At 41.1% G+C, this 25316-nt stretch overlaps 1 protein-coding gene across 2 annotated transcripts in view; it reads left to right on the top strand.

Annotated features, from left to right (window-relative positions):
- Nucleotides 1-8691: 8691 nt before the first annotated feature.
- Nucleotides 8692-25316, top strand: part of TMTC2 (transmembrane O-mannosyltransferase targeting cadherins 2) — a 236821-nt gene continuing 220196 nt past the window's right edge. Inside the window, exon 1 of one of the 2 annotated variants that reach the window (XM_063396396.1) lies at nt 8692-9198. Coding sequence is in view for 1 of the 2 variants with exons in the window: in XM_063396395.1 (XP_063252465.1) it covers nt 9116-9198 (83 nt within the window). In the remaining variant the exon portion in view is untranslated. The remainder of the gene's footprint in view (nt 9199-25316) is intronic. The other variant, XM_063396395.1, reaches the window with a different exon arrangement.

The raw sequence follows: 25316 nt of genomic DNA, 5'->3' as shown, positions 1-25316 counted from the left end.
AAGTTTTCATCCTTTCTGAAGTTGTGCAGCCACACATGTTTATTCCTCATATAAAGGAGAAAAAAGTTGTTGCTGCAGTGCTCTGGGCATTTAAAGACCTGCTAAAAGTACAGCACCAAGTAGGAACCTTTTCTGGTGGTGATGAGTGCATATCTGTCTGAGCGTGTAGAGCTGAGCTTGCTGTTCAGTTTTGGAGGCCTTCCCAAACACTTCACCATTTCACCTGATAAGGAAAGTAGGCTGGGGAAAATGCTAGACATTAATTGTGGTAAAGATTGTCCTGTCTCCATTTTGACAACAGGATTAAGAAAACATGATTTCTAATGGCTACACTGAGAATTAGGGATGTTTGACATCTGTTTCTGTAATTCTGCACTCCCTAAATGCTCTAAAAAGCATCCAAAGGCATCCAATTCTGTGATAGGAACACCAGAAGAAATACCTCCAGGAATATAACTGGGAAACTGGGCACTGCATATAATGGGTACTGACCTCCAGGACTGCCTGCAGCAGGACCCTGAGCTCAGCATTGCAACCCTGTTCTCCCTTTTTTCCATCATGTCCTCTGCTATGAGTGTTTTTGTCTATCCACTGCCAATCTTTAAACATCAGAAAACTTATAAACTCAAACGAAACCATTTGGCTTAAAAAGCTGCAATAAAAGTGAACATTGGAGAATATGAATCAGATAAATCTGTCCCTGTGACAAGAGTTTGTTTTTTCTACTGAAAAATAATTTGTTATTCCATATGTTTTGCCACTGCAGGTTTGCTTTCAGAAAGCATCTTACAGAGACTACCAGAAATTTTCTCTCAAGCTGAGTTCAAATATGTGCAAAAACTAGACATTTCTCTCTTATGGCATGTGTATAAATAACATTATAGCACTCTCCCCATAGAGCGTATGGCAAAGACAGAGGTACATTTACAGATAACCTATGTAAGTCACACCAGCTTTGGTGTCTTTGTACCAAAGCAATGATGATGTAAGTTAGCTAAGGATTTGCTCCTCATTCACAAAACCTGCACATGGCTCAGTTTCTTTTTGCTGGTAAAGCTCTTGGGCTACCAGCAGCACTTTTGGAGTCCTATTTGGTAGTCCTTTTGCCTGGCTAGTACTGCTTGGTAGCCCTGGGGCAACATTTATCTGGCAGTATTTATGACTAACTTTTGTCAGAACCCTTCTAAAGTTAAATTCTTATTGAAAGAGGGCTGGAATTGCAAATAAAGAACCTTTTTTCTTATCTGATTTCAGCCATGGCCAGGGGAAAAAAGTACATTGTGGGTTGTTTGTGGGTTATTTGTACACACAGAGGATTGTGTCACAGGGACCTTGTAGCCAACTACCATCTGCTGCTGCTAATGGAAGCTGTCTGAACCAGCCCAAATTAGGAAAGTCTCTGAGATCAAACCATATGAAGAATGAAGAATTTGCAGTTAGTTAAATTTTCAAAATGGCATTCTAAAGTGTGTGGGCTTCTTCCAAGTCCCTCGCTAAAATATGCTGCAATGTACAACAGTGCAGTGCTGAGGGTGAGTCTGGGGAAAAAGGGGGTAATTCTGAGGTAATGGAAAAGACAGTTTCTTCAAAACAATTGGAATATGCCTGGTGATTTGGATGGGCCTATATGTTGTGGGTGCTGGGAATAGCAGGCTCTCCTGCTGGAGAGCCAGGAATCGCCTGGAAAAATGTATTTCAGTGATGGACTTTAATGGCACAAGACAACTGAGCAGCCCTACCTTGCGTGTTCACGTGATTAATAGCTGTGGTGAAGGGTTAGTGAATAGCAGCCTGATGCCAAATGGATATCAATGGGATCAAACCATGTATTTGTCAGATATGGGAAGGAGCATTCATTGTTGTACACAGAATAAAGGAGAGTGCGGCAGCAACTCCCTGAACCCCCGGTAGAGCTCTGGCATGTGAACAAGAATCTGGCTGCAACCCTGCACAATAAAGACCACGCATGTACACATGTGCACACAATTACATGGCATGAATGTAACAAGAGAAAATTGAATATAAAATATTACAGAAAGCCAATAATTCTGGTCTATATCTTTCTTTCTCCTTGATGCATAAGAGAACCTGGCTATTTTAATATCTGGGTTCTATTTACACAGCAAATTTAATGCTCTTTCTTGTGAAAATATGGTAGGAAGGAATTCAAAATGTCAACATTCTCTAGACCTGTTTACCTCTTTTCCTGCCTCCCTCTGTAGTAAGGAATAAACACTAGATGATTGAAACTGTGACACTTCTGCTGAAGATGTGACAAGTTATACCAGCTGCAAACATGATCCAAAATCTCTGACAATGTACCTGCCCTACAAAGTAAGGATTTAATCACATGGTAGCCAGCATATGGGAAAATCGTATTGTTGATCATGCAGGTTGCATCTTTTACTCATTAGCTGATTCAGGAAACTAAATTAAGGCCTTAACACAGGAAGTCAGTATTTTCCATGAGACATATTCAGTAGGACATTGTTGCTTTCCAAAAATTCCTAATGGAAATAGAAAGGAAAAACATTCTTTTTACCAACTTTATCTAAAAATTATAACACAAACAATCTCACGAGGCTCAATTTTCCTCAAGGCCACTAGAGAAATCTCTAAAATTTGCTTCTAAAAGTGCAGAAAGACCTTTGTATAAATGGGCCAGTTTGCTGGTGGTAAATTTCATGGCAGCTAGAGCTAGGTATATTTTCCAGGGTATACTTTTCCAAGCAAAAAAAGTCAGTAAACATTACTAGAATAAAAAATAAGAAGATATTTGATAAATTGGAAAGCTGCTACTTGGCAGAACACAGGGATTTCTCTCCTCTCTGCCAATGTACATGGGAGGGAAAAGTACTGGAATAGAGTCTCCAAAGAAATTTATTTTTGGTGTGCACAGTGGAGTTTATAACCTTCATTTCATTGCATCCTATGGAACACATCAATGTAACTGGAATCCAGCATGTAAATGCAATAGCTGGAAGCCAAGCAATCGACTCATTGTTCCCAGAGAGTATACAATTCTGTATCTATCTGTTCATGTGACACAGCAGGGGAGAAATCTGGGTCACCTGCATTTCCTGAGTCACTGCAGTCACTTAAAAGCTGCAGATGCTCCGCTGAACTGATTAAACTTCTACAAATCTTGTGCACAAAAAACCCCTCATGTTTCATATTTTGCATCTTACCATATTTGAAAATAAAAGAAGGAATTGCCTTATCTCTAAGTCAATGCAGAAATGCCCTTAAACCACAAAAAATGCAAAAATGTGTTTATTTCATTAAAAATTCAATTTAATATGACTTTATTGCTAGCATGTGCTAATTATATTTTGAAGTATGGAGACAGAGGCCATCTGAGATTTTAATTCAGGATTTCATATATACAGAGAAGGTGTTTCCTCTAATTGACCAAGCAAATGAGAAGAAACATTATTTCCTGCTAATTTAGTTGCTCTTTCTGCTATACTGTTAATTAAGAACCTAGAACTCCTTGAATTATCCTCTCTGGGCTTGTCTATATTGCAGTAAAAAGTGTCATTTAGATCCAATATTATTATGAAAAATCAAACTGACTCTCTTTAGAGGGGTTCAAAGGTTTACTCCCTATAATAATTTTCCCTTGTTTATTTAACTCTTGAGAACTGTGCTGGTGTTAGATATGTTTTGGTAATGTTGACATATTCCCTCTGAAATAAGAGTCATCATGGTTTTCCTGGCTTTACTTCATGCTTATACAGCAGGAAGGCAGGATTGTACTGAAGTAAAGAAGTAAATTAGGTTATTCCACAGAAAATCTTCAGGGATTGAGGTGGAAATTACACTTGCATCTTTGGCTGCTTTTGCTCTGCTGTGGGATGAAGATCTGATCTTGCTGCCATAGAGATGGATCATTTTTTGTCCAGTTTTCACAGCCAATATCCCAGGTTGTACATTTGAAGGACAAATAAAGTAGAAGTAGACAGAGCTAGAGTAAAAACTGTCTTTCAACATCTGCATCACAGGGGAAATGTCAATAGCCTGAGAAGTCGAGGACTTATGGACAGCACAACGATTCGCTTCTTTCCATGGGAAGGAAGATGACAAGGAACAGATTTTCAGCTGCTGATGAAACTTTTCCATCTACTGGGCAATACAGCTGCCAAGAAATGATGAGAGGCAGGATATGATACACAACTCATACTCCCTATCCTCCACCTGCACAAAATCCAGGCTGTGCACCACAGACCTCTTGGTTATGTTGCAGGCATCCATCTGTCAAGCAGGACTTTTCTCAGAATTAGCGTCCTAGGCCAAATTAGTCCCTGAGATAATTCCATTGTGTTTTGTCTAAGGAAATATCATTTACTGTGAGTGGAAGGATGATCTCATGATGAAAGCAAATGAATGACTTGGAGTCATGGCTGGGACCTTGAATAGATGCCTCTTCTGCTGTAGAGTTCTCATAAGATTTGAATAAACTGACACAAATGACAGTTGCCTTGAATTCCACCTATATAAAATGAGGTTAACTCTAATTTACTTCCAGAGCCATCTTTTAAGAATCTGTATTTCTTTGAGCTGTTTTGATAAAAAAGAACTACAAAAAAGCCCAGCCTAACAAAACCAAACCAAACCAAAAAACCTCCAAAAAAAAAAAAAAAAACAAACCCAAACTGTGTTTTATACTGCTATTTTTATAAAGCATGAGAAAACCAGTAAGAGGATCGTGTTCTGGGAGATGACAAATAGACATATCTGCATTTAGTAAGTTTATACTGTCAACTTACTCTGAACAAGAAGGATTAAAAATTCTTTTTGATCTCTCTTTGGGTTATCTCAATGGACAAAGGAGATAAATATGCAAAGCAGATTAGGATTAGTCTAGAATAGAGTAATATTAAAAAATAATCCTTGAAAATTCAGAAGAAACTAAAAATTACCTTTTTCTCTGCCAGTGAGATATGTTCACCTATGAGTCACACAAATGCTCCTGTATGCATTGTGCATACAAGAAATTTCCCTTGAACTTTTGTTTCTCTGTAGAGAGAGTCTGCATAATTAGATTAGGTCAAGTTAAAAATGCATTGGTTTTCTCTCTCCCTCTCTCCCTTTCTCTCACTTCTCTCTCTCCAGCTCTGCAGCAATACTCTAGCTCCACTGACTGATCTAAAGTAGGAACTGGTGCCTCCCAGAAATGGACATCCTTAGGAAATGTGTTCAGTTAAAATCTCTTCAAAGTACTGATGGAAGTCCTGTGTGTACTTTTTGTTCCTGCATCTGTTTCGTTTTTGTTGTCATATTTCATACAGATTTCCATGAAATTTTACCGTTTTGGAGCTGCAAATTATTTTTACTTTGGCTGTCATTGCTGATATTACTATTGTCATAACACTAGCAAAAAAAAAAAAAAAAAAAAAAAAAAAAAGGCAGTTTCTTAGAGAAAGCAGAAATACTGGTGCCTTTGAAGATTAACATGATCTTGTTAGCATGAAAGGAAAACAACAGCTTGGATCCTAGTCCACAGAATTCAACAACTTTACTTCTTTGGATCACTGAGTAATTGTGAAGGCATCACTTGGCTAAAGCATTCTGCTCTACTCCTCTTTCTCCACTTTTGATCAAGTAAAATCACTTTTTCCTTTCTTAGATAACACCAGTTTATTCTTGACTGCGCGGATGTTTCGAAATGCACCAAAGTTTATAATTCTGAGGTTCATTAAGCTACATCTCTGGGTGTCATTTGGATTGTTCAAAATTAGGCACAGTATGTTACGACATTTCTTTGGTGGTATCCGAGCATAAGAACTGGCAAAAAAATTAAAAATCCCACTTAATTATTACTATAGTAACATTTAATAACCAGTTACCTCATTCTAATCAAAACTCCAGCAGCTTTCAAGGGGTCAGCCTTTCTCTTCTCAGATGCTTTAAGGAAGTTGGCACAAATTTTTTTTACAAGCTCCAGCAAACGAACCCAGCGTATAGAAATTGAAGTGTCTAATCTAATCTGTTGAGGGATCTGTACCACATGCATTACCCTGACATTTAAGGTCTCATAGTCAGTGACCAATTAACCAAATCTGTCACTGTGACAGACATGTATTTCTACATGCTGTGCCACAACTTAATCTTTCAGGCACCATTTAGGTGAAAAATCTTGTAACACTGTGACTCAGAGTCCATAATGTCTTTAATGAAGAAATTTCCCAGCTGGTATTAAACAGATCCTTGTGATTGTCATATTTGCAATAAAGCAAAACAAAGTGAATTTGTCTACTAAGCTCTACACAGTAGATCAGCTGTTAGACTATGTAACTGTAGTTATCTTTACAATTACTGTTGCTATTATTATGTGTTATTACAACCCTACACCTCTTCCCTCTCTCCGGGCATCACAGCCTGTGACTTTCTGGAGTTAGACTGTTTTTGCAATGTCTTTTTAGTGACAGATCTGAACTTCTAAATTAGCTCTTCTGACACCTTGTGGTTTCTGTACGTCACATTGTAAATCTGCTCTGAGTCAGAATGCTGTCTGATATCTCCCAATGACATAGTAAAATATATTGTTTTTCATAACTACATGCATTTAATGCTTTTAAGTAAGAAGAGAAGGAATTCTTATATCATGGTTTGATTTCTACCCTCTTGTTTTCTTTTGTGGTGCTGTTTAACAGGGTCAATAATTTTTATGTTCAGTTTGTCTCCAGGTTTCTGCACTGGCTGTTTCTGTCTGCTGCCCCTGGCATGGCCTGGCTTGTGGAGTCCCAGAGCTGACAGGTGGGGTGGTACATGCACATGTTGCCATCTGTATCTTTCTACAAAGCTATCTCCACTGGAGACAGCTCTTGCCATTGGGAGAAATCTCGTCCTTTGTTTATAGAGAAATGTCTCTGCAAGATACAGACTTTGTGGATTCTTGTAGTGCAGCTAAATCTACTTGGACAGGCTGGTTCCAGTCACCCTGGAGCACTTGGGATGTCCTGGGGAACAGGCACACTCTAAACAGTCTACACATTTCATTCCACCCTTTCTTGATATTTGCTTTTATTAGACAGTGCCTGGTTTTGTTAAACTTTTTTTTTTTTTTTTTTTTTTTTTTTTTTTTTTTTTTTTTCCTGGAGGATCTCTTTTGTTTCTAGAGCTTTTCTGCCAGACCTCATCTACCACAGTCAGTAGTCCTACCTCTTTGAAGAAAAAAATACATATGCTTTTGATGGATAACAAGAGGCTTCTGCCACTATGACTCAGCAGCAATTACACTGCTCTGCTTTTTATGCAGAGTTTATTAGGATGCTCCAAAGAAGGAGCTGTACAAACCTAGTGCATGAATTCAGCAATTCCACTGCAGCAAGGACTAAGTCGTGATGACTGGGATCTTGGCAGTAGGTCCAGAAACATACTGAGAATTGGTGTTCAAAAGGAAGGATCACAGGTCTTCTCACAAAGAGTACTAACTCTTTAAAATCTAGGTTACTGTGTTCAATGCTTCAGGCTGAAAAGTTTAATGCCAGCTCAATGTGATCTGCTAATGGGTTCAATAAGGCCCCTCAAAGCCTTCATATTCTGAAAAAAATGCACCCTCCCCCCATGTCTGCAGTTACTGCCACTGATGGTGATAACACACTCCCCGAATCTAAGTAGAAGCAGCTGAGATGTTTGTGACACTTGGGGCAGACTTCCCAGGAGCACTTTAAGCATTGCTTGAAAAGAGGTCTTAATGCACTTTGTGTATTTTGAGGTTGCAAAGAACAGCATTAAATAATCACATAGGGGAGAAAGAAAACTTGTTAAAAGCTCCCCAATTTATTAGACACAGCTTGATGAACAGACTCCCATTCTTCTGGGACAGCATGATGTGCCATTTGATGGAAATCATGAGGAAACAGTTACATAAATGGGCTGGCTAGCAGCGAAAGGAGGCAACGTTTTAAAAACTCTCTATAAAACAAAATAATCAGCTTGATGGACCCAAATCCCCTCCATAACTTCATGCCTCTATATCCCATGAATTCTGTAAGACTGTTTCAGTGTTTCAGTGCATTATTTTCCACAGCTGGCTTTCCTTTCCAGGCTATTTATCTGTTCTACTCAAAGGGCGCATCTCTGGCTGTACCCACCCCCTCCTCTTATGGGCAGCACTTGTGGGGCTGTGCTGAGGGAGCACCAGCTCGCAGCACTCCTTGCCTTGGGGTGTGTTTGTTTCCGACCCCCTCTGCCAAGTTTCAGTGATTTTGCTTAACTAAGCTAGGCTAAGAGCTCCCTATGGATGTTTACACTGATAGAGGGAGAAATAGCACGCTATGGGCAAGTGCGCTGTGGAGACCGCTGCTCTGGCATCCTACCCCCAATGTAGGTATAGCCCTTCTCTTTCCTACTAATCTGACCTATTCAGCAGGGCTGAGTAAAAAGAAAGAAAAAGCAGGAGAAACAGGAAAAGAAGGAAAATAAAGACGGGAAAAGGAAGAAGAGCAAAGGGGAACAGAGAAAAAAGGGGAAAGAAATGAGAACGAGAAGTCGAAAAGAAAACAGAATGGCTAACGTAAATGGGAAAAGGAGAAAAAGGGAAGGAAAATGAACCCTGAGAGTGCGCAGCTAGTAGCGGAACCCGGCGCAGCCCGGGGCCCAGCCCGGCCGGTGCCGGAGCGGGCGCGGGGCCGCCTCAGCCGCGGGCGCGCGGGGCGGGGCGGGGCGGGGCGCGGGGCGGGCGCGGAGGGGCGGCGCGGGGCGGGCCCGCACGCAGGCGCGGTGGGAGCCCGGGGCGCCCCACGCGGGCGCTCCCAGAGCCTCGGCGGCGGCGCCCGGCTCGGCAGCGAGGGGGGCGCGGGCCGGGAACGGAGCTGCGGCAGCGCCGGGGCGCCGCGGGAGGAAGGCGGGAGCCGGAGAGCCGGAGCCGCGCCCCGCCCCGCTCAGCTCCGCTCAGTCCCGCTCCGCCCCGCTGAGCCCAGCTGCGCTCTCGCCGCCGATCGCCCCGCTGCCATGGGGTAGGGGCGGCGGAGCGGGGGGACGCCGTCAGGCTGTGGCCGCCGGCGGAGCGCGGAGCGGCGCGAGGGGCAGGCGCGGCGGGGCTGGCGCGGGAGGCCGGGCAGGGCAGGGGGCTGCCCCGGTGCGAGCGGCGGCGGCGGCAGGCGGAGAGATGATCGCGGAGTTGTTGAGCAGCGCCGTGGGGCTCGCCCTGTACCTCAACACCCTGAGCGCCGACTTCTGCTACGATGACAGGTAGGGCGGGGAGCGGCGGGGCTGGGCGGGCGGGGGTTGCTCACTTGTCGGGATCGAAGCTTCAGCCTCCCCCCTCCTGATGCCGGGGGCGGCGCCGGAGGGTCCCGGTGGCTCCGGAGCTCCGGGTGGCCGCGGCGGCACGCTCTGCTCCCGGGGCTTTGACAGCTCGGACTCGCTCCTCTCTAGCCCCACGCAGCGGGAAGGGACCCGCCGTTCCAAGTTGGCATGTCCCGGGCTGATGCGCGGTGTCAGCGGGGTGCCCGACCGCCTCCCGTCCCGTCCCCTCGCTCCGCCGGGACCGAGCGCCCACGGGAAGTTGCCGTCCGCTGCGGGGCTGCGCTGGGCGGCCGCGGGGAGCGGAGCCCCGCCGGCCGGGAGCGACGCTGGGCGGGCTTGGGCTGCCCACCTGCTCCTCTCCTGGCCGAACCTGCCCGCCGGAGCTGCGGAAAGGCGCTGTTCTTAGTCGGGGGAAATTCCGATTTGTGCCTTTTCCGGTGACTTAATCTGATCGCATTTAAAACAGATGCATAATTATAATGTATTATTAGGGAGAACAGCACGCCTGGCTAAACTTATAAACCGTCCTGGCGTGATTCATGCTCCATTGGAATGAAACCATCCAAGAAGTGAGCTGGGATTGACTTTGACAGCGTTTCATCGGCCTCTTTCCTCTGTGGCCAGACACCGTCTGCCCCGCGGGCGGGTGCCTGGGGGCTCCGCCGGGCCCGGCTCGGCTCGGCCGGCGCGGCCCGGCCCGTCCCGGCAGCGCGGTTGGAATGCTGCGGGAGCCGGGGCCGGCCACGCGTGCGGGGCTGCCCGTGCGGGGCGAGGGCGGGGAGTGCCCCTGGGTAGGTGTGTGAGCGGAGGGTCTTACGGCGAGGCTAAGGTTCGTGGTGCCAGCGAACTCCCTGAGCAGCTGTCAGGCGGGGTCGGTGCCTTGGAGCCTTTGGCGTGAGAGGGATGAGGGATATGCCTGATCAGGAAGATATTTGCTGGATGAGTTGAACTTCCCGGCGCGCTGATGGGATGCGAAAGGGTCAGATGTGTCGTTGATTAGGCATTTGCCTTGGAAAATAACCTGCCTGTCCTGCAGTAATTAGTTACTAAACTTGGAATTTTTCTCCCTTAAGCGGTATTGCAGTGCACCTGCCGTGTTTAAGATCTGTCACCGCTTCCAGAATACTCCCCCCTGTTTTCAAGGCTTACTACTATTAAACCTATTATACTGGAAGCAAATGCCAAGTGTTACTCCTGGTATAGGTCTCTGGCTGGGAACTGAGTTGGCTGCAGAATGTGGCAATTCAGGCTTCAGCCCTCCAGGTCATTTACATGTACTTGAAGCCTTGCGAGCAATTAAGTGGTTTTAGGCTTCTGTGAGTCTTCCAATTTTCTACACTTCTTTTTCTTAAACCTGTTTTAAAGTTTTGAAGCTTAATTCATAAACAATGAAAGAGAAAAGACTGCTGTTGCCCTGAAATGTCAGGTCTGAGTTGGATCAATAGGAAGTGGTGAATATTTTGATACAGTGATGCTATTTTAAACCCGCTTATTATAGTTAAGAACTGTAGGAGTTGTGGAATATTTATATAACCCTATATAGCATATATTGCGATGTTTGGGCAAAACTGGTTTGTTTAAGCACAAGCTTAAAAGCCTGTCCTGCGGGCCAGTTCAAATGGACTAGGCAGGGAAAGCAGTATGAAGTACTTTCTGGTGCTGTTGATGTGGAGGTCAAGGTTACTCTTGATCTTGCCTGAGCGTGCTTTAATGCAGTTAGAAAAAAGTGGTATTTGAGTGGCATCTCTGAAAGTGTGAAAAAGATAATCACACACCGATTTTGCTAGTACTAATCCCACACTGTTTAAAAGGTGTCCTAAAAGACTGCTTTATTCATGTGTTTATCTCCTAACTAAATAAAGTACTTCTCATCATTCTAGCTAAGATTTAGGCATTGACTAGAGTGCTCTGAAAGCCAGTTAGTGGCACATCTGTATGTGGGGTCATCTAATTAGGATGTTTTTCAATTGCAGCACTGGAAGGGACAAGGCAGAAAGAGCTGTTCCATGCTAGTGATTGTTGAACTAGAAAGGGTTATCTATTCAAAGAGGCAGGCTCTCAGACCCAAAGTATTCTTTTAACTGTAATCACAGAATCTTGCTGCCCTGCAGGAGCCGGCTTGAAATGTAACAGTGGAAAAGGAGGTCGATGCTGGAGCTGCAGGACACAGCCCTCCATGTGGGAGATGGATTATGCTGCTAACTTGAACTGAACCAAGACTGTGCATTTATGCTGGGAACCAGCAATGTCTGTTTCAGGAGGGTAGCATATTGCTATGGTTTTTTTTTCCTACTTCCTTTGCTATTATATTGAAATTACATCACACTGTTCTCTTTTTAATATAGTGACCAAACTTAACACATAAAGGGTGTCTGTAATTGCTTTCTGTATTTTTTTATGTAGGTTGGGCAAGATTAAGTGGCATCATAAAACTTCTTATAGCAAAATCAATTTTCCAATGGTAAGATGTAGTATTTTAGCAGCAGCATGGTGCCAAACTAAAGACTGTATGAACAGTGAGTGATATAACAAACTTGCTTTAGTTTGGGCTTTCACTCTGTATCAAAGGATTCAATATTTTGTTTTTCACCCTTTACCCACTTAAACTGAAATAGCATGAATTTTAAGCCTGAGGAAGTTGAGCAAGCAAATGTACATGTTCTTACTTTTTGTCATTAGTCTGCCTAACTCGTTTCTTTCAGGCTAAGCAGATATATTGCACATAATCGGTACAATCCAGATATTTTTGAGCAGTTGACTTACTGATTACTTTGAATCAAAGTGTCACTTGTCAATTTCTAAACACAAGAGCCAGTGTTGTTGATTTTTTTTTCTGTAGACGTAGACCTAGAAAACACAAGCTTCTGCCACCCTTGTCCCTGCCACATTCTTACAGACAACTGTGATATTTCCTAGTTACGTGTGTAGATTATTACTGAGAGTTTCCCCATCCCAGCTCAAAACCTCCTTGTTCAGCTAGGGGCAAATAGATGTATTTTCCCCTTCTTTTTTACCTGTTTATTTGAAGCTGAATGTGGCATGTAGTAACCCAAAACAAGAGATGAATAGAGAAAGGGGGGAAAATAATGCCACAGTAGCTCACATTGCTTTTTAATAAAGGTTTATTTATTGTTAAGCAAAATCATCTTGAAACTGATAACAGTAGAAATGAGTTCTCTCTGGGTGTGGAGAAATGCAATTTCCATTCCTGCAGATGTGCTGAAGGTCTTGCTTGTTGCACCGTATTAAATCCAGTTTCCTACTAGATGAAGGGGGGCTAATCTCTGCACACAGATTGTGTTTCATGCTAGTGTCTACCAGTATTACAGCAAGGAGACCCATTGCTGTATAGGAATGACTACTTTTGCCGGTCATTTAAGCCCCACCAAGCCCACCTGGCACTTTGACCTGCAGGTGCCTTTTACTGAAGCTGTCATCCTTCCTGTGGCCTGTGCTGACTGAGACAGGTCACTGTCGGTTTATAGCTGGGGTGGTGTGTATCCAAGGTCATGCATTGTTACAGTGAACATGGCAAAAGCAACTCATCTGTTGAGGTGGTCCTTCCTTCTGAATCTCAGAAGAAAGGCATATTTTAGGGAGAGTATGGTTGGAAGCTTTGAGTGATGTGTTGTCTCAGTGACACATTGTCAAAATTTGTGTTCTGGAAAATATGTACAGATTTGTCTGTGTCTGTGTAGGGCTCTTCCAAGAAATTTGGTAGCACAGACCAGCTTTCTCTAGCTTACACTGCATTTTATTTAGCAGGCCTGAATGGGGCAGCCTTGCTGATGGCAGAAAATATCCATCAGCCCTGTTTCAAAGTCACTGGGCAATATTCCAGACAGTGTTGAAAAAATCCTGTTAAATGTTTTCACCCTGTAGTGTCAGACTTGCATCATTTTAAAATAGGCCGAGCCCTTACACATTTGACAGTACCTCTGTTGGGTCTGCCACATGAGATTTAATCTAGCAAGTGACCCAAATACATGCACTAGAAGAACAAGTGTAAGTGCACTGGGGAAAATTACTCACCATCTGGCTCCTTGTTGTGTATGTATATTTGATTATTAATTTACATTTGTGATTTTTATAGCCCCTTTTTGTCGTCTTCTCAGTTTTTTCAGCTCCAAGTACACCTCTCCAGTAGCTTTTAGTAGCTCCAGTTTACAGGTAGCTACAATCTTCTGAAATCCAGGATTGAGGTTGGTGATGGGGAGACAGGAACTTGTGTATTTTCTCTGTAGTGTTTTCCTTTTGTTGCCTCTGTTGCGTCTTTACATGCTAATTTCAAACTACCATAAAGATAATTTTTATATGAAACAGGAGCTTGAACATATTCATAAAGGAGTAAAGGTAACTCGGAGAAGATGCTTGAGTAACTTAGGCTGTCTGGTAAAGGTTTGTAGTTGACTTTTTGTTGTTCACTTATATTAACCAAGTAACTGATTGTCTAATGGGATGAACCTGGCACAATAATATTCTATTAATACCAGTTCTTTTTTAAATGCTGAATATAACCTAAATATGTATAAATGCTGAACATAACCTAAATATGTATTTGGCTTTTGATTTAAAAATGGTTTCTGCATAAAAAATTGTGTGGAATGAAACACTTTGATCCAAGTGTGAAATCTTAGTTTCATCAAAATATTGGTGGGTGGTTTATTTTGTTGGTTTTTTTTTTTTTTTTCTTTTTCCATTTGAGATGCTGTAGTATAGAGGTTTTAGAAAGCAAAAAAGAACTTAAGTCCCCACTGGCTTTATTTTAAGATTCTTATTGCATATGTAACACTGACATAAAGCATGTCACTTCTGGTAGCTGGTTCAGAGAATAAATTCATGCCTGTTAGTAGACGGAGAGTCTCCCTGAGTCACTGACGGGATGCGCCTCATCTGCAGGAAGTTCTTCCAGCACACAATGGAGTTACAAATTCAAATGATCAACTTTCTCCAACATCTCCCATATGTATTCCAGCTGCACTTCTGAATCCTTTAAGTTTGCCAGAGCGAAAGTCGCTGAAAGGCACAGAAGTATCTCATCTCAATTTGTTAGCCATCTGATAGCTGCAAGAGTGATGAATTAGAGCTCCTTTGCTTCCCCCATCTGGAAGTTTGCCCTTTCCTTGTTATTTGCTGCAAGGGTGGGTTTTTTTTTTCTTTTGTTTTTTGGTTTTTATTTTTATTCTGTGAAGTTGACTGAATCAGACTTTGCTGTTTGTTTATGGAGTTTCTTTCTTTAGCTGAAATATTTGATGCTGACATTGAGGCAAGACTGCTGGCAACCTGTGGTGAGAGTTGCTCCAGAAACAAAGCTGGAGATACAGACTAAATCTGAAGGTAGAGATACTTAGTGTTATTGTTACTTGTGTAAAAGTGAATCTGTTCTTTGGGCTAGTGTTTTACATTAGATTTTTTTTTTTTTAAATTATTTCTAAATATTTTATAGGCTTTATTCAGATTTTGAGATAACACTGTTTTTTTGGAAAAGAAACCTTTTTAAAATGCCCATTTCCTCCTTTGTTCTTTTAACACTAATTTTTGTCTGAAGTGCTTGTTTGAAAGGTGGAAGTATTTTATCTGGAGACCTGAACCTTATGCTGAAAGTTTTAAAATAAATTTTGGAATCTCTTTCCATTGTGGAAGCCTATTCTTTGCCTTGGGGCGTTGCAACCTTTGACTCCTTCTGCTTTCCCACTTGGGGTGGCGGATCATATACACTCTCCTTATGAACCTTTAGAGTTGAAGCTTGTTTTGTGGGCAGGTTGTTTAAGTCAGGATGGCTGTAGGATGTCATTTCACATCTGCTAGATCAGGTTCTTATCATGTCTCAGGATGGTCATCCAGACTTAAGATGTGTTATTTTTTGTGCAGGCAGTCCCTCCCCAGTAAGAAGGTGTAAATTTTGCAATTTCTTTCCCAGTTTCACCCTCTGCAGAGCTCTATACTAAACCATTTTTCCCCAAAGGCTAGCCTGTTGGTGAATGAAACTTGAAGAGTCAGAGGAAAGTGTTTCTTTGGAATGGCATCCTAAATATTGCTTGACATGTCAACTCTACTGCTCAGTTTGTTACTTCAGGACAGTTGAAATATTTTGTGGACCTATGAATGGCTTATGACAGACATCTCCAAAGGCAGCGACATGCACTTGGCTCTGTCTTCAGAGGGTGCTTCAGGCTAGCACAGGATTGCTGCTGTTTGTATATGACAGCTGATTGTGAAACAAAGGAACAAGCTGGATCACTGAGGCAACAGTCAAGGATCAAGTAATCTATCAATCTCTGTTTTACTTCAAGGAAAAAGAAAATTGGTAAATCACTGTTTGAAGCTGATAAAATTTTGTGACCCAGCCTCTTCTCCTCTGTAATTGGGGAAGGTTCATCAGTGATGCTTCACTGACCATTCCTGGCCTCATTAAGCTTTTAGAGGGAGAAAAAGTAAAAGTGGCTTCCTTGAATACTAATCCTTGTGTTCCCTTGGACACTATGAATTACTCTGTTAGCCTTCATTGTCTTAGTGGCTTCATGAGGAAATTTTTCAAGAATAGTGGCAGGTTTCAGTTGGAGGTAAATAGTACTCATTTACTATCTTCATGTCCTGTATTTCCTTTCTTCATCTTTTTAATTGGTTTTTTTTTCAATTGGAAATATTGTGTTTTCAGCATAAGATTTTTTGTCTTTTATATCATAGTTATTTTGGTTTATTCAAGTAACCCATATTAATGCTTCAAAAACTGTTAAGAATCAGTGTAATCTGTAAAAACACTGTGGGTGTATATACTAGCATTATATTAATTAGCAGAATTCTGTTGTATGCTAAAATTTGAGACCCTGCCTTTTATGGCATCTTTCTTCCAGCACAGAGCTGGACAGGTTTGCTATTAGTCTGCCACAAAGGCTCCTTAATATATTCACGGGGGTCACTGTTGAGTGCCTCAGATCATTTCCTTCTCTCCAGGATTTAAACGCATTGGCCTCAGCAGCATTCCCAGTCCCAGCTGGCCTGGGAAGCCAGAGACTGACAGATAATTGAACGTGGATTTTCTATATGATGGTACAAACTATTGTTTCTAGATGACTGGACTGGTCTGTGGAGTCCCCTATTGTTCACCAACTTGTCAGTGGACCCCAAAAGCCCTGCCCTGACCTCTGACCTGGGTTTCAAGGGAGAACAGGTTTTTCTGAATTTAGCATCCTGTGTCCAGGATTGGTGTTTCTGAATTTAGTGTTACTCTTGGCTGTTTTGCTAATGAGAAGGTTGTATGATTTTTAGCTCCTACATGTTTTAGTCAGCTAGTCCAATTTGCGTCCAGTGGAACAATGCAGTAATTGGTAGCAGAACTATTGCTGTGAAGTCCCTGCCAGTGCCTGGATGCTGTTTTCATGCAGTTTGGTAATTTACGTACTTAAATCCTCAAAAATAACTTGAACTATTGAAACAGGATCACTATTCAGTGACCAATATTGTCATGGAAACAAACCCATTCAACAGCAGCCAATGCCCTCCTAGACCTCTGTCCAGTCTTCACTTCTGACCTCTGGCTTTTTACATATAGCAGTTCATAATTGGAAGCTGGGCCCAGGAACCAGACTCCAGTGTTCCCCTTCCACGTCATTGCTGTAGAATCACCTGCACCCAGTGTTTAGGTGGGGGACTAGTCTCTGAACACTCTCAAATACCTAACTAAAAGATACACCCAAATGTTTATCTGTAGCCCAAACTTAGAGATAGCATTTAATTTCTGTACATAGTGTTTCTGATTGCTTGGCTGCCTGTTCTAAGTGTAACTTGAGTTAACTGCTTGTTTCTCTCCCTCTGATACAAGGGAATGTAGCACAAAGCTGTATGGCTTCACAGAGAGCCCTCTGTGGATCAGGTACTTTTATTAGGAGGTGGTGCTGGGCTAAATGTGTGCGCTTCCAGTGTCATGATGCATTAGGAGTGCCTTTGCAGCATCCAGCCTCTGATTTCTGTGCAGGAATATTTCTCAGCTGATGCTTTTTAAAATAGCTTTTATGTTTTCTTAGCAACTACTGAAGCTGGTAATGGTTATTTACTTTGGTACTAAAAAAGCCAACATGGAGTTCTAGTGTATGAATAAAGCACTAAGAAATACTCTTCCACTGAAATTAGTTTCTTAAAGTTGGTGATTGGAGCAGTTTTAAGGTGACATAATTACCTAGTGGGGGAAGGAAGAAAAACCCCCAAATTACTGGATGTTGTCTATTACAAAGATCTTTAAGAATTAAGGAAAATAAAAACCTGTCTGTAGATAGGGGTCAGCCAAGCCCTTTATTGTGGAATATCATGGTTAAAACCAAGCCCTGAAATCCAGCCAACCAGCACGAAACTCTTTGCTTTTATCAAAGAGCCCCTTGATATGTCTTTATCCAGATTCCAATAGGAGATGAAAGGCTTTGGGAGGAAACCAGCTTGTGTGTAGAAAAGATTGGGTGTGCTGAAGTTGCCTCTAGAAGGTAGGCAGAGGAGGTCTGTCCCATTGTCATTTAAATTGTAAATATTCAGTGTGTGGCTTGTTTTGTGGTAATTCCTGTGCCTGCATTTTACCCCAGGGTGTTTCCCAGAGATGTTTTGTAGCATGGTTAGGGTTCAACCTGCTGTAAGTGAGGTTGTGAGTTGTCAAGTTGAAGTTCTTTACTGTATTAATGCCTATACACTTGACAGGCTTTTTGTAGACACTTTGCATTGAAACGTGCAATTCATTGGATTGTAAAGTAATAACCAACGTCTTGGAGGCAAGCTGGGGAGAACTGGAGTTCTTAATCCAGGATAATTTAATTTTTTTTTTTTTTTGGATAAATAACTGGTTTGTTTCAGGTCTCACATGAAATCTTGAAGTGGGAATTAATTTCAAAAGTCTGCCACTTCTGTGACTTTAACTTGGGTTCCTCCAAGTCTTTTGTGTGTGTATAGTTTGGTACTGTTTTCACTGCTGGACCTTTGAAAAGGCATTGGAGGCTCTTGCTGCCAAATGTGCAAAGCAGTACATTAAATAATGCACTTAAAAAATCTTCCTTTTGAAGCACACAATGCCTGTGCCTTTATAGGCAGTTTAGTAGTTTCTCCTCCACAGACTGATCCTGTGGGTATTTTTAGTCTTTGTGATACTGTAGCACTTTGGAAACCTTGGAATATTCTTGGTTTCATTTCACAGCCTGTCAGCTTTCCTGGGTCAGAATCAGTTGTGTTTGGCTGGCTTCTTTGTTTGAGGGGACTTGTACTGGGCTACTTTGAGAAGAGGATTAGGTCCAGTTGGAAATTCAGATGAGATGCCTGCAGTCACTTCTGGCCATTAGAGTAACTTTCCTAAGTCTCCTATTTCCAAATAACACTTTGGATTTCCCTTACTGAAGTAGAAGGAGCCCATATAATGTTGAGTGTGACTCTGTGGGTGGAACTTGCAGCTGTTGTTCTGTAGGTTATGAATGTTCTGGTCTATACTCTTTTTTTCATGCTTCATACTCTTTTTAAAAACAGATTCTTTTCAAATAAAAAAAATTGAGGTCCACTGTACCTTGTTTTATCCTGTCATTTCCAATAGTTATATGACAGGGAAGGTGCTATCATACCTTCTCTTGTATTTGACATTGTACTTATTTGATATTACTACTAAGTATGGCAACAGTGTTGATTGTTCTAATATTTTATATACGAAGATAAAGAAATAAGACTCATATTTGAGGCAAGATCTTAACAAGCCTCAATTTTGTGTTTCACAACAGCACTCTAGATGCCACTAAAATGATAAGAATATTTATATCTTGGATTAAGCCTCTCTGTATTGGCCCATCTGACCTTTTTGGTGTCAGTATCTAGTTGGTGAATCATCTTGGAGAATCATCTCTCTGAAATAATTTCTGGTTTGGAAGTTTGGTTCGTGAGTCTCTAGCAAGGTTGCTCCCATTCTGCTGTCCTTTCTTTGGCTTTCTAGGTCTCCTTCCAGCTCCCATGCCAAAAAGAAACACTGGGAAGATACTTCTAGGTATGGTATGCTTCTATCTATGTATTTCCTTACTGCAAAATCTTGAGTTGTAACAAGAATTTCCTTGTAATAAGTTCCATGAATTTTCAGTGTATGTGTTTCATTTTCTTCAAACAGTTTCAGTTGTACTTGAGGTAACTTTTAAAGGTGGTTTGTTCTGTTTTTGTTTTGTTTTTCGTGGGGTTTTTTTTGTTTTTTTTTTTTTTAAGAAAGAAAAGGAGGTTGCTCTGGCAAAATTAACATTAGTTGCAGAAGAAAGGTTTCCTTATTTTTACCAATTATTTGTAATTAAACTTCTGATGTCTTACATTTTTGTAATTAAAGGAGAAGAAAACTTTGGCTTTTTAAATCACTTTGATCTGAATTAAGGTTCCAGTGCCAAAAAAATAATTTAAATGCTGCATGGCTGTATAAATAAAGCCTGCCGAAAGAAAAAATACTTAGAGCATAATGAAAAAATTTAATCAAATGGCGTTTTTGTGTCTAGCAGCTCTTATTTTGTAGCACAGTTCTTTATAGCTTCTTTGTAACACCAGTGTACTTGAATAAATTTTCTATTTTTGTGAAAAGATGTAGTTATATGTTCTATTCCATTTCACAGTACATTACTCATCTCTTGCATGTAAATCACTTGGCTTGTTACAAATGTTAGTATTTCTCTTTAATAAACATCATGCTTCTGGAGAGTTCTCAAAATATACTTTTATCCAGAAGATGAAAGACTTAAGGACAAGGAAAGGCCACAGAGAAAATGGTTCCTCACGTTACTGCGCTCATGGTAAAAAAGCCAAGCCCAAGCTGGGTCATCTGGAGTTCTGTCTGCACTGCTGTTTGCTGCCAGGCACATTCCTGCTCTGCCTGGCTGTTGAAAGCAGCTCCCACTATGGGGTGGTTGTGGTGATGTGGCTTGTGCAGTACGGCCGGCAGGTGAAGCCTCAGATGGGTACCTGCTCTACCCAAATGAGCCTGGGGCTGTGTGTCAGGATGGGACCTGAGTGCTGCTGCAAGTCACTACATCTCTCACTGCTTTGCTTCTTCCCGCCCTATTCCTGGTCATTATGACAGCAAACTTGTGGCAGCTGAAGCCGCATCTTTAACATTCTGTTGTGCTGGATGGTTGCATGTGGCTCAAGCCTTCATAAGGGTACTGGCTATTTTGAAATGACAGCTTGGGCTTAAAGAAAGGAACTTGTTTTGTATACTTTGCCCCTCCCCAAGAGCTGTGAGGTGTCTAGATGCTGCTTAGCTGGAGCAGTTTTGGTTTTTCTGGAGTGTGTTTTGCTGTAGCACTGTACTTGCTTTAACTAAAAGACAGGAGGAGTTTTGGAGATTCTCCTTCTCTAGAGATAATTAAAACCCACTTGGACACAATCCTGTGCAACGTGCTCCAGGTGAACATACTTTATTTGGACAGAATGGGGTGCATCTTGGACAAGATGACCTCCAGAGGTCCCTCCCAAAGCTGCAATTCTGTGAAAGTCTCTTTAAATCAGTTTTGTTTAATGTTGAATGAGTAGGTTTGTATGTGTTCTAAGCAGAACCTGGGATTACTCTGATGGAGTTGAGTAACTGGAGTTTCATGCCTGACTGATACAGGGTTAAAAGTAAAAGGAAGGATTGAATGTCCAGTGACCAAGGAAGCTAGTTAGTCTTCTGGAATTTAGAGCCTACTTGTAACACATGATAAAAGAAAATAGTTTATTGATAAAAAAGGTGATGTTTATACATTAACATCAGTAAACCTGTGAGAATTTTCAGGAAACTCTTCTCCTCTAGGGGACAGTCATCTCTTTCTTCCATTGTTTTCCTAAATGTTCAGTTTTCAATTAATATGAACAATCCTGTCTGAGAACAGCTGAGGGCCACCTCATTTAGGGGCTGGGCAAGTGCGTGGTGAGGTGAGGAGAGAATCCCACAAAGAAGAAAGGCCGTAAGCTATTGACTTTCACCTATTTGTGTGCCATACGCATAGTCTGCTAGTGTACCAAACTAATAATTATTAATACTTGGTATTTTACTCTTGAAAAATGATGAAAATACTGACTGTATAGGAATGCCTGTAGTATTTTGTCCATCTACCATTAAGATAAGTGTTAACTCTATTGTAATTTTTAGCTGTTGGCTTCATGTGTACAGAAATAAACTAATTTTGCAGGGAAAAAGATTTTCTGCTCTTTGCAGCTCTAGATCTTGGTGCTGCTTGACAATAGTGTTGGAGAAGAAGGCTTCTGGAAGCAGGAAATTTGGATAGTACAGATCTGCAGGTACTGCAGGTGGTGATGAGTACCATACGTGTCTTGAAAGGCTCTCATGCAGTAGCTTGGTGCAACGTACCACCCTGTTAGGCACAGTTTCCAGAAACACATGCTGTGTGTGATATTTCAATCTACCAATTTGATTCTGTGCTTGGCTTGTTCTGAACATTTTGCAGACTGAAATTTGTAGATTTTGTTGAGGTTCTCTGTGTTGTAGCTTACTATAGGCAGGGGGCTTCAGTTTGTGTTCATACTATGCTTCCTAATTGTTAATAATGTGAAAAAGCACAGGAGTTTATTTTACAGCAAAAAGATTTAAACCTCAGTTTCTTACTACTGAATCCTAATGTTAGGGGACTGTTTTCCAAATAAGTGAAATTACTCTGAAGTATAAATAAAGAACTAAGACACAGGTAAATGTAAGTATGGGAAAGATTACAGGATTCCAGAATAAAGAGTTATTTTATTAACGCCTGTGCCTTAGTCTTTCTGTAAATATTTAAGGAGAAATCTAAGTGATGTGGGGGAGAATTTTCACTGATGAGTGTGATTGAAATAATTTAATAATTTACCAATTTTTTTTCCTGCTTGTCTAGTGTAACTGAAACAATCCTGCTTCAAAATGCAAATTTCTCTGGATCTTTAGTGTGGTCAAGATTCTAAGGACATCTGGTCTGTGTGGCATAGTGGGATGATGGCTGAAGGTTTTTGCTTGAACAAGGGCACTGAGAGCACTTTATTTTGCATGCTTCTTTCAAGATAAGAAATCGGGGGGAAACATCTGTGTGTAGAGTATGGAAATGTACAATATACTTTATATGCTGCTGTATGCTGTAGTAGTGGAGAGTATTTGTTTTCCACCTTCATTTTTCTTGGACTGAAATCCTATATAAAGTGTGTGAAGTAGCAGAGAATAGTCCTGTTAAGGAAGAGCAGATACTGTGATAATTCTAAGAATGAATCTGAAATTGTACCAGTTAGTCCTTTGCCAAGAGTAAGTGAGCACATTTGTAGAATAAGTGCTCAAGGAAGACTTCTTGTTATGGTGAATTTTGTGTTGTAAAATGGAAAAGAACCTTTTTCATAACTGGATGGTTGCATTTAATATGCATACTTAATTGCATATCTAACAATATATATATACACACACAATAAAAGACATAATTTTTCATCCTGTCTGTACTCACATGCTATCTTATATCTGCACCAGCAGCACAGGTCATGGATAGAGTAAAGGGATGGGCCCTGCAATCAGTGACTTTTCCAACAGAGTGATTAAATTATCCAGTTACGCCCTTGGGAATTTCTGAGCTTATAAATATAGTAAGAAGTACGGTAATCAGAAAAAGCAAGTTGTTTGTTTTGTGTTTAGGGAGTCTTTATTTCTTTAGTCATTGTTCTGAACTGCATCAGGAACTGGTAAATTTTTACTTTCTGCAGTGAAGGATCACTTCTGACTTGGCAATATTTGGGTTTCCTTCTTTTTTTCTGCTGAAGGTTTGAAGTTAGCTCCTTTGGTCAGATTACACGATCTGTGTTTTAAAATAAAACTAAATGAGAAAACAAATGCAGAGATTATATTTCAGGTGTTGCTTCAGAAACTGACTGAACTTTGATGTAATTGAATTCAATTTAGATTAGTTGAATATTGCTGCTGTTATAATTAAAGAAAGAAGACTACACCTTACTAATCTGTTACTCTTGTAGCTACCTAAAATGTATTCTTTTTTGAAGTACAAATGAACAAGTGAACTCTTCTGCTAAGCAGAGTCATTGTTTGTGCATAGACAATGCATTAACTATTTCCTGCAGATTGGAGAGGATTTTGCTTAGTAATATTCAAAAAGAAGCATAAATATAACTTAATAATATGCTTTAGTGATGATCTGTTTGTTTTGTCCTTAGTTAAAATCAAAAGGAAAGCAAATAATTTTGCAGGTCTGACATGCTAGTAAGAGATAAAATAGCAGTGTATGCCTTGGCTTTGCTGTTGGGAGTTCAGTTTTACAAACACTTGGACATGTGTTCAGCTTTTCAGATGTAAATAGTCCCATTAGATGAAATCTGGGTCTAAATGGCATCAATGGTAAAACCTGTGGCAGTTTAAATGAGACTAGAATTTCATGAATGAGTTCAGTGAGACTACTTGTATACATGAACACATGGCTGAGTGTTTGCAGGATAGAGGGCCTGCAAGGATATGAGAATAAGACCCTTGCGACACGGTTTGAAGTCTGACCTGTCGTGCTGCTGAACGATGAAGAGCCACAGTGAGGAAGTAGGGACCATTTTGTGCATAAACAACTGCAGTACATAAAATATCATAAATTACTACAATTCATAAAATGCTTGATTGGTCCTAAATAATGAAGCAGTTAAAATATTTATGGGATGTACTTGTAATATGTTTTTATTTTATATTTTTTGGCACAAATACATGTAAGTATCATTATTATGTTTCATTATTCAGAAAAAACTTGGTGGCAGGAGACTTCCTTTTGGAAGAGGGAAGGTAAAATAGAAATTACAGGGCAGCTGCCACACCTTGTTCTTTCAGTCGTAGGAGTCATGCAACATTTGATAATTGTGGCAGCTGTTTTAATCATCATGTATATTAACTACGTAATTATACATCACACTTGGTAAAGAAACGCTGTGGGTATTACTATATTTGTGATGGTTCTCACCATCTGAGGCTCTCCCCTCCAGATGTTTCACCAGTTTGCAATTTTGATGTGGAGCTGCATGTGCAGCAAAACAACTGTTATATACACTAACAGATCTGTCTCTCTTTGTGCAGAGCATCTTTGCAGAGCCTAATTTCACATTTCTTGGTGAGAAATATTATTGAATGACTGCCCTCTTATAATCCTGTGAGATTTAGATAAGTGCAATTTTCTGGGTTTTTGAGGGAGTCCTAATTTACATTTCATAACATACACAAAGCAATTAGCATGAGGTCTTATGGCACCTTGACAGTCCTTTGTGCCTATGGAAACAGTTACACAATAGTGCATGTGCAGATAATGTTCTCAGGTGCCCTTTGTGCATGCTCACTTGTTTTACCTGGGGCATACTAAAAAGCTGCAGCCTAATTCTCATTTAAAGTCAACCTGCTCTATTGTACAATGAACTTACGAAAAGAGAGAAATGTTGAGGTCTTAAGAAAATAATAGTTACTGTTCATTGTTCTGAGTGACCTCATTTTGGCATGCTCAGGGTGTTTTTCTCTATGTGTATGGCTTTGAATGCCAGTGATAGAAGGAACATTAGAGGTCAGACTCAGGCAAAGCTTTCTTCTGTCTTTGCTGTCTCTCTTCTCACAGGTAGATGTAGAACCCTGTCTCTTCCCCATGTTGGAGACTAATAGTGCCTATGTGTTGGGAGAATGGAGAACATCCCAGCTGCACTCTGCTGCTGATTGTGCAGTCCAGCTGTTGATGGGGAATAGAGACTTGGTGCAGTGGGCAGAAAGGCAGAGAAGTAAAGCAGCAAGGTGGTAGAAGGTTTGGCGCTGGTACCAACCTCTTTGGCTGTTGTGTGCCCAGATGACTGGAGCAAATACTTCTGTACTTCTTACTCAGTCTTTTTTGATTTTTTTTAAGGTTTAAAGTGTATTTGTTTCAGTCTTACAAGATACTGATGCAATTTCATTCACTTCAGTTACTTTATCCAGCTGTGCAGGGAGCAATACATTAGGGTGCTTTCAGGAGCTCTTGACAAGAGATTTTCTGCCCCGAGGAGTTTTGGACAAAAGGTATGAGAAGAGCAGTGTGTGGAAAAGAGGCAGTGTATGCATAGTGATC

The sequence above is a fragment of the Prinia subflava genome, chromosome 4 (genome assembly GCF_021018805.1).
Source record: "Prinia subflava isolate CZ2003 ecotype Zambia chromosome 4, Cam_Psub_1.2, whole genome shotgun sequence".
In the NCBI taxonomy this organism is placed as follows: Eukaryota; Metazoa; Chordata; class Aves; order Passeriformes; family Cisticolidae; genus Prinia; species Prinia subflava.
Note: the sequence above shows the minus strand (reverse complement) of the source record. Positions and strands in the feature narration are given on the sequence as shown.